Source organism: Stylophora pistillata, chromosome 10, assembly GCF_964205215.1.
Source record: "Stylophora pistillata chromosome 10, jaStyPist1.2, whole genome shotgun sequence".
In the NCBI taxonomy this organism is placed as follows: domain Eukaryota; kingdom Metazoa; phylum Cnidaria; class Anthozoa; order Scleractinia; family Pocilloporidae; genus Stylophora; species Stylophora pistillata.
Genome location: NC_142528.1, coordinates 16,048,955 through 16,058,617, shown reverse-complemented (window position 1 = coordinate 16,058,617; position 9,663 = coordinate 16,048,955). Strand labels below are relative to the sequence as shown.

General features: G+C 39.6%; 1 protein-coding gene across 1 annotated transcript in view; it reads left to right on the top strand.

Moving 5' to 3' along the window:
• Nucleotides 1-311: 311 nt before the first annotated feature.
• LOC111339549 (polycystin-1) overlaps nt 312-9,663 on the top strand; it is a 29,617-nt gene continuing 20,265 nt past the window's right edge. The window contains exons 1-11 of the mRNA XM_022946228.2: nt 312-551; nt 630-660; nt 2,807-3,084; nt 3,278-3,419; nt 4,227-4,643; nt 5,041-5,224; nt 5,743-6,227; nt 6,445-6,579; nt 7,353-7,552; nt 8,500-8,641; nt 8,903-9,360. Of these exons, the coding sequence (XP_022801963.2) occupies nt 489-551; nt 630-660; nt 2,807-3,084; nt 3,278-3,419; nt 4,227-4,643; nt 5,041-5,224; nt 5,743-6,227; nt 6,445-6,579; nt 7,353-7,552; nt 8,500-8,641; nt 8,903-9,360 (2,535 nt within the window). The 5' untranslated portion in view covers nt 312-488. The remainder of the gene's footprint in view (nt 552-629; nt 661-2,806; nt 3,085-3,277; nt 3,420-4,226; nt 4,644-5,040; nt 5,225-5,742; nt 6,228-6,444; nt 6,580-7,352; nt 7,553-8,499; nt 8,642-8,902; nt 9,361-9,663) is intronic.

Sequence of the window (9,663 nt, the reverse complement as noted above, 5' to 3'; positions counted from 1 at the left end):
CTGAGAAGTAAGGTGTTTCAGCACGTAATCTGAAATAGATTTAGCCACATAATATTTTTCTCTATCAAGTTGGACATCATTAAAGTACAGGTCTTTATTTAACGTGTATTCATCAATGTTTTTATTAACAGTTGCAGTTATACAAGTATTGTTTCATCTTGATGCAAATTTGACAGATATGCTATTAGTCTATCATATACTATTCCATGAAAGACACTATGATAATTATGCTATAAATTCAGTATCAGCACGGTGACAATCAGAATTGGGTTGAAAGAACTGAGGTTGAAATGAACTGAGTTGCCTTCGCACCGGGGGTTTTATGTTTGATTGAGCTATATTGGAACAGTTTTCTGCAGCCAATCAGGGAATGTTCTACATTCACTGTGTCATTTAGTTGAAATTAATTCATACCTGACGGTGGCAAAATATTCAAAAGAGAAACCGTCAATCGGCTCCGTAGGTCTTCAAGTAAAACTGCTGTCAGAATGCAGGGGAGATCTCCTCTTTTACTCCAACTTCTTATCGCAACTTTCTTTAAAGTTGTTCTGGTACAGTTGATAGTTATTCCCTCGTCGAATTGCTTTTAAGATGTCAATTAAGTTTATTGAATTTTTTTTTTCTTATAGGGCTCAAGTAGTTGCGGCGATCAAGTTCCCAGTAAGTAGAGAATGTTCGTAACTTGGGTAGATATACTCGACGTGATAGAGTCAATCACGATTACCAACAAATGGGTAGTTGTTTGGTTAGATTGTATAGTGGTAAACAGATTTTTACAAAACTGTCTTCTACATTAATTTTGATTTTCAATGAAACGGCCATCTAGATTCCAAATCTCAATTGTTTTGCTGGTTTTTCTGGAGGCAAAAACGTTTTCGAACTAAATCGATAGTCCTGTTATGATCGATTAGGAAAAACTTAGAGTAGCATGATGAATAAATAATGAACATTATTTGAGTGAATTTTTTAGCAAAAATTTTTCACTCCCAAGCTGTTTTCCACGTTTCCTTTCTTTTTTACAACACGTTTTTTCGTCAAATCGCCTAGCTTGAGTTCTTTCATCCGCAAAGAGAGCGAAACATACGATCTTTTATTACCTTTAGTTACTTTTTTTTCACTCAGGAGTTAAGTTTTTAAAGTTTTGTTGTTACTTGAACCCAGGAGGTCTGCACAAACTTTGACCATTCTTGCTCTCCAATTTAGTGGAAATTCATGCCAATAAGAAAAAAGATTCACATCGCTGTAAGATCGTGCAATAAATGTTCACCTGGCTACGACAGAAAAAAAACTGAAATGAAGCAAACAGAACAAACATAGCAAACAAAAAAAAAGGAACAAAAATGATTGAAAATACATTTTGTTACTGAAAGTTAATTGAAAAGAAAGCTTGGAGCCCATTTTTATCAATGGATCTCTGTTGCAGTGTACTGATCATGATGCAAATTAAAATAACATGTGACGGCGTATAACGTAAACGTAGAGATCATCATCGATGTTAAAATCTGTTAAGTTTCCGAGTGACTAAGGACAAAGAAATCAAAGAGGTCGAAACAATATACCGCACAGAGCGACTAGAAAAAGCGAATAGTTCCGCTGCTTCATACACCGAGGAAAACTCACAATTAGAGATGACAGAGGCTATAAAGATTGCCGTAGATTTTGACGTTTAAATAACCAAAGTCGGTGTCGTTCAGAGTGGAGTTACCCTGTCATATTTTAGAGTGTTCAACACATCGGTCTTAAGTTAAGACTGTGATATCAATAAGTTGCTTGTTGCGTAAGAATCACTCATATTAACACCTGCTGCAGTGGATCCATGCAAAACATCTCTCGCACCTATACAAAAAACCTCGTTTCTCCTTACTCATTCATCAGGACTGCTCATTCCTTTCACTTTTAAGCCTGTAAACGTGACGTTCGAATTAATTTCGGTATTTCGTTGTTTAACTGTCTTCATTTTGTTTGTTTGTTTTTTTTTTTTTTCAATTTCAAGAAGTTCCGTTCAAAGCACTCTAATGCTCTAGGACCTATAGGGTATAATCATTCGGAAAATTCTGTTGTTTTCGGAACATCTTCGGAATCTTCCACTGTAGAAAGGTAGGAAGAAATTATGACCTCAAAGAACAAGGAAACTTGTGGTGTATTGTTACCTCTAATAGTTTAAAATGAATCCGAAATTTGCTTACTAAACGATTCAATCAGTTTGCATGTACCGTTCCTCTTAATTGCAATATTGTGCAAGACCTTCCCGGAACTCTCAGCGTGGTACGTAAGGTTTCATGTACTCATGGTTCATACCTCTAGTACTTATCTGATATTCTGTCAAGTTCTACAAGCTCTAACGTAAGTTGACTATTAACTAATTGTAGCTTTTCATATAGATTCTAAAACTAAGTAAATTCAGATACCTATGATAAGGCGTTCGTTAATACAGTAGAAACGTCAAAAAAGATGAACTACCCAAAACTATTTCATCTTCGTAAACTAACGGCCATGCTTTAACTTTTAAACAGTCGTGGTTCACAAGGGGACATGGGGATGCCGGTGTTGTTAGAATAGCCCAGGGATAGCTCAGGCCGAAAGAAGAGAGTCGAAAGGGTAAAAATACCGCAGTGTTAGGTAGTAGGTGAACCACGACTCAGATTTCTACATGCCGGATTGGTCATTTGAAGTAAGAATTTCTTTTGGTGTTAGCAGTAAGCCGTCGTGACACTTTTCACAAAAATCAACGAGATAGATGTGGCTCAATACAACGTCAAACGTTTGTTCAAATAGCTGGCCTAGAAAGCTTTCCCTATTTTTCCAGGTTGGCTTCAGTGTACACATTTGAACGTTGCCGCCAAGAGAAATGGTGCAATTTGTTCGCCTATTTCTAACCCATCATGTGGCGGTGCTATTGATGGCAGAATTGATGCTGGAAGTATAGACTTTGTCTTTGACATAAATCAACAGCCCGAACCGTCCATTAAAATCACATTTTCCCATGATTTTCTCATCAACAAGCTGAAGGTGATACAACTTAGCAGCCCGAATCCACAGATCAGCAATGTGCGCTTGGAATTTTCGGATTCCTCATCAGAATCAGTGAGTTATTTCTGTTTCATGTTAATGAATCGTAATGCCTTTCTTGAGATGAAAAAGTGTTTTAGCTGTTATTCGCCGGGATTAGTTCGTTATTTCTTTAGCTCCCACTGGAGCATAAGGCCGTATTGAGTGCAATGCTTTTGGTAAGAAACCTTCTTACAGTATTTACAACAACTCTTTAAATCGCATGCAGATAACCTTAACACCCAACTCAGCAAACGCAGTTAAGGACGAAATCTCCTTTACACCCCGTGTTGTAAAATGGATACAGATATTCTCTACCACGGCCGGTGGATTCAAAGAAATAGAGGTGTACTACGATCACTGCATGAGAGGTAAATTAGTTTTTCGATAACCTTAGCTGTGGCGCAATCGAAACTGACTTTATAAGTCTCCATTAGATAATGGATGCAGAGACTGTATCTAAACTTTCATAGACAGCGTTTGTTTTTGAGTTGTTTGCGGACCATGATGCCAAAATGTACTTAGATGTTGGAGGAATGGGTTGCCGGGTAGGAGGTTTTTAGGAAGTCCATCAGTAATCTGCTTTCTTACCCTTTTCCTCTTTGAGTTGCTCAATAGACTATAAAATATTGCATGATAAACTGAATTATTAAAAACTGGATCATTGGATAATGCAATTCAAGACTTTTTATTGGCTTAGCCATTATGGTATATCAGCCAATATACCATAATCTACAAATATGGTAAGCGTACGCGTCAGCTTAAAATCAAAAGGGAGGTAAAAAATCCAGTTTCTTCTTACAAAATAATAATTTCTTGAGGGCGTTTTTAATAAAACAATTATTCCACTCGCGCTTGTTGGATATGAGATGATAGATAGCCAACGAGGCGCGTAGCGCCGAGTTGGCTATAATCATCTCATATCCAACGCGCGCTCGTGGAATAATTGTTAATTATACGTGTACACCCAATTTGAAAATGTGGTAAGAAAATTAATGACATTCTCGACTGCGCCTCGTGTGCCACCTTTTTCATTCTTACCACGTTTTGACGTGATCTATGATCTGTTGCTGAACATATGCAAGGCAATATGGAATTCATTTGTTAACGAGATCTGTTAACGAGAATGTTCTAGATTTATCTTGTTTAAGAATCATCTCTGTTATCTCATCTTGCAGATAGACAATGTGATCTCATCAACCTTCTCCCTTCTAATGACAGCGGTCCTATTACTCTTGTTGACGACACTGTTATGTTTAGCATCCAATTGGCTATACCGGTATCTGTAAATGTTCGCCTCACCACCAAATCCGCCTCAGACGACGGTTACATTTTCAAGATTAGTGCCAACGATATTGAATTATTTCGTGTAGTTTCTGCTGCAGAGACGTCATTACTTCAGAAGAATTATAACAATGTCGTAGGTGTCGGATGGCGCACACTCTGGGTGAATTACCGCTGCACGAGTGTCATTCTTGGCTCAGGGAACAATGTAATTTTGAAATTTGACGACACGATCAATCACCAAAGTGTTCATTTCATCAAGTTTGAAAAGCCACTGAACGCTCAAACCATTCTTCTGTGTAATAGGAAAGGTACAATTCACTCCTTCATGTTATTTCATCTCGAAAAGGACTGGGATAATTGATCAGGTCTCTTCAAATCAGTTACTAAACGGCGTTACCAGGGTCTCTCTCATTTTCACCTCTTCTGCGGGCGAGAGTGGCAACCTCATTCGAGAAATCACCTGAAACTCCTAGACAAAAATAATTATAGTAATGTTGCTATAACAGTAGAACTAGCCATTGATTGTCGAATTTTACGAAAAAGCTAACTGCTAAATAGATTTTGCAGTAAATCGATGAGATTTAAAGTCTTAGTCATGTATAATGAGAGAGACTTGTAAACTCACAACTAGCTAACTAACACACACCAAACTGGCCGCAAATAAGTATTGAAATTTTGAATTTTTTTTCGTTGTCATCACTTTAGACAAGTGTCATAGTGACGCTAGTCATTACTGGCCGTTGGACAAAGCAATCGGCGAAGTCTTCAATGACGCACAAGGCAGAAGTAATGGCAAAGTGAACACGAGTCTGATGAAAAGCGATGTTTGGGTTAGCGGTCCAAGATGGCACTCCGTGAGGTCAGCTGCACTAAATCTTTTTGAATCTGGGTAAGTGCGTGCCTCCTTAACGATCGTACTGCATGGCAAAGACCAAATGTTGGATAGTACTTTGTCTCGCAAAAAATGTTTCCTTTGCACGGTAAATTATAATTAAACCAAGTTTATATCATCAGCGGAGAGGGAGAAAAAAAATTTCAAGTGAGGCACACTCCATTGCCTGAGAATTCGCATGTTAAGGAGTTTGTCTGACTTACTGTCTCAGATAGATTCTTAGGATTCGTAAAGTATCCTATGCCTTAGTTATTCGTATTGTTTTTTCAGTAAATTATAAACGCATGGAAAACTTTCACGTCAGTTTATAAACATCAGTCTTCATCACAATACCAAACGAAGAGCAGGATAAAATCATTTGGAAGTAATTTCAATATTTCTGTCGTTATGAACCTCCACGATACCATAGAAGCTTTCCGGTGCCTTTTAAAAAATAAATTACCCCTTAAAGGTATAGGGTAATAGATTATCAGCTACTGACTTCATAGACAGAGGTTTTCCTGTTGTTATTCTAGACCTGTCGCCTTAATACAGAACCTGTCGTCAACTTGCCTTGCTGATATTCAGCAGTGCTATGACGGCCTCACTGTAGCATTTTGGTTCCAGCTGACTGAGAATATTGCTGACTCTCAATGGCTGTTATACTCCGCTAAAGACTTCACAGACATTTCCATAACAGTACAGTCGAATCACGTAAAGGGTGCCTTTTTCATCTCTGGAAACACGTGGTCGGCCACTTTCGACGTCACACTCCATCAGTGGCACCACGTGGCTTTCACATGGGCGGAGAGTAATGGCTTTACAGCTATTGTGGACTTTGTACATTCGGAACAGGGTGGTATAGATTCTTCTTTGACATCCAGCGGTGGTGACAATCCTTTAACCATTGGTCAAGGACTTACGAACTCTTCACTTTATATAAGCCACGTTGTTGTGTATGAAAGGTTTCTCAGCTCGTCGCAGATTCAAAGGATAGGAAGGTGCACTGACCTTGTCTCAGGTGAGATTCTAGATCTGCAAATGAGGACGAACAGACGAACGCGTTTTTATCTGCTGTTTCACTCAACTACAGGTGTATTGCCTCAGGTTTAAGGGTTGAGCAAGGTTTAATGGGATGCAAGCTAGTATTACACTCCTGGTCAAAAACAGATGATGCGCAGGTCTTACTCACAATACATCCTAACAAAGGTACCTGCTTATTTGTTTGTTTCCTTTAGACACAGTTCCTGAGTCGTATGGTGTTATTACAGGAATTCTCCCTGATGACCAGTTCGTTGCATCATCCAGCCTCAACCAACAATCAGGTCCCCATCGAGGAAGGGCTCGTGTTGGCCAACCAGGCTTGATCTCAGGTAGAGCATCCATTGATAAAACAAAAGTACAGCAAGGGCTTGAATGAGATCTAATGCCCCCCTCTTTAATAAGTCTCTCTTTACAATAAGCTTTTTTGCCGAGGAATTTCTGATTCTATTGAGCCCCTTCCTTTCTCCTTCTCTCAACCGAAAACTCTATTAGAGTTTACTCTATAAGATGACACCGCTATGGCGACTCTATGTTAATGGTTTAACTGTAGTATTGGTTATCAGTTTAGATTAGGCTGCGTTTTAGTACCATACATACTTATATTGAAAAGTCTGTATTAGTGTCTACTTTATCGATATTGTAGGTTTTTTAACCACGGCCATACAGGCCGTATAAACAACAAATCACTACCAGTTATTAAAACTGAGCCACAGTGAAGAAGAAAACAATTATTAGTTTTGTAGCTATGAATGAGCTTTGAAAAGGCCTGTAGCTATAGTGGAGCCTTAGAAATTTACATGCTTGGGGATTTTGAGCGCGTATTTCGACTGAGAGTCGTAAGAGAGAACAAATAAAACATAAGGAGCCAGTCATAAGTGGAAGCGTGATTTGTCTTAGCTTTTCTTTATCAGATTGTCTGAGTCGGTGGTACGTTTTTTTCTGGAACTAATCACAGATCGTATAGAAGCAAATCTCGGATCCTTTTCGACGCTTGATTGAAAATTTGTCAGTAAGGTTTGTGGTAATGGCATCCAACAGAAATGCATAGTTTTGGTCTTCATTTAATGCCACCACAACTAAAGAGTGTTGTTTATAAATACAGGATCATGGATCCCAAAGGTTCATTCAAAGTCGCAATATCTCCAAGTCGATCTCCTTCAAGTTAGAAACATCAGTGCCATTATGACTCAAGGGAGGAATGAGTGGGAGTGTAACTGTGGTGAGTGGGTGACTCTGTACACACTCTCACACAGTCTCTGTGGTAGCATTTGGTCGGACTACACAGCCAATGGCAGCATTAAGGTAAGGTTATCATGATACTTATCATTAGAGAGATCTCGCACCGCGTTTACGTGAAACGTGAATGGCAAAAGTGACTATGTGACGTCATTTTCCCGCCGTTTTTTCACGTTTGCCGGTTGCACTTTGACGTTTCTACGTGAAAGTAACCCTTTTCGCGTTTGCCGTCCACGTAAGATTTTCTTCACGCTTTCTCACACAGAGTAGAAGTTCATTGCAGGAAAAGGGGCACCAAAAGTATTCCTTGTAAGTCATACAAGGGCGCCTTCAAACTACCATGACGTGAGCTCACGCGAAGCTAAAGCAGCAAGGTTCAGCTATTTTACGTGAAACCTTAACTATGGTGAAACGTGAAAGGGCAAAGTGACATTTGCCGTTTCACGTAAACGCGGTGCTAAATCTCTATCATGTTCGCATGATCCTTATTAACAATATCAACTTCACCAATTTTGTCATCATCGCTATCATCCAATCCCATTCTTGGTCGTGATCATGATTGCCATCAGCACTGACTAAGTCGCTTCTACAACTACTTCCACCTCTGCCACCACAATTAGAGTGTTCTCCTAATCACGACAGTTACAGAAGGAAGGGGAAACTTTGCGCTCACTACCTGTCGATAAGCAACAAAATTGTTGACACATCGCTATTGAAATCGTAATATTCTGGAATAGCCCTTACTTCCAACCCCTTTCCTCCAGTACCATATCGCACTTTGTTTTCTGTGATTGTACAATACCAAATAAAGGAAGGGAGGTATTGTAGCGAACCCCGCTTCAATTTTAAAACATAATTCCTTAATAATATTTCCTTTAAAATGGCTTTAAGGATGTTATGTGTCAACTAGTTTTGGTACTGATTGATTGTGATTTTAGTCTCGAGTGTTGCAATTCCCCGGAAAGCTTTCCTTCGCTGCAATTTTCATCATTACCATTATTCTTCCTTCGTAGTACTTTGTTGGAAATCACGATGGGGAAACAATAGTGTCCAACTCCTTGTGTCCTGACCTGACAGCCCGAGTGTTACGTTTCCATCCCTTCTCTTGGCATAATACCATCGCCATGAGGATTGACGTAGTAGCCACAAAAAATGGTAAGATGATTCGTTTATTTGTGGTTCTATCTTTCACCTGTTATGCCTCTTATCACTTTTAAGGACTGAATGACCGATATCTTTTTCTTATTTTAATGCCTTTTTACCCGGCTCTTCTGCTTTCCCAACAAAGCGTCTTCTTTCTTGTTTCTGGTCAATTGCACACCTTCGCCAAAGAGGTGCGCAATATAAAAAAATCTTTGGGAAATGATCTGCACTATTTTAACTTTGTTCTTTTCCTCTCCTTATTCACTGATACAGCCGTGAATTACTTGGGTTGCTTTTCCTCGCCAAGTGACATGATCTTATCAAACGACTCCGTCGTATTCAAACTGACACCAGAGCGTTGTGTCACTGCGTGCGGTAAGGCAGGTAAACGATACGCTGGCATCACACAGGGAACTCAGTGTCACTGCTCTAACAACTCGCCTGATGCCGGTAAGGTGACAGATGATGCTGCTTGTTACTATCCGTGTGAGGGAGACAAAGCACTCAAATGTGGGAGCAACTTATACTTCAGCGTTTACGACGCCCCTGGACGATATGATTTCCCTTTAGCTTTGGCTGTTACAAGCGCCTCTGAGGCTTTTGAGAAACTCCAAATTACCGTGACACCAAACTATGGTTCTATGGTGATGCTAAAGTTGGACGATGGAACAGTGATCTATACCAAGAATTCAACTATTGATTATGTATACACCACTCTGGGATTACACGAGGTACTCGTTTTTGTATTAGTGCAAGGTCCATAGCAAATGAGAAGTTAGCCGTGTTCTATTAAAAAAGTCTGTTTCGACCGCAACTAATATAGGAAGATGAATAAGAGGGTGGTGGTGGTGGGGGGGGGGGGGGGGGTTTAAAGAAACTGTGGTGCTGCGTTGGTGGAGGACTGTAACAATGTAATTATGGTTTTATCAACCGAGTTGATAATGTGAATTGGCCACGGTAAAGAGTTATAAAGTTGACGTTTTGAGTGTTAGCCCTTGGTCAGAGGGAGTGGGATGATGGGATGATGTAGGAAG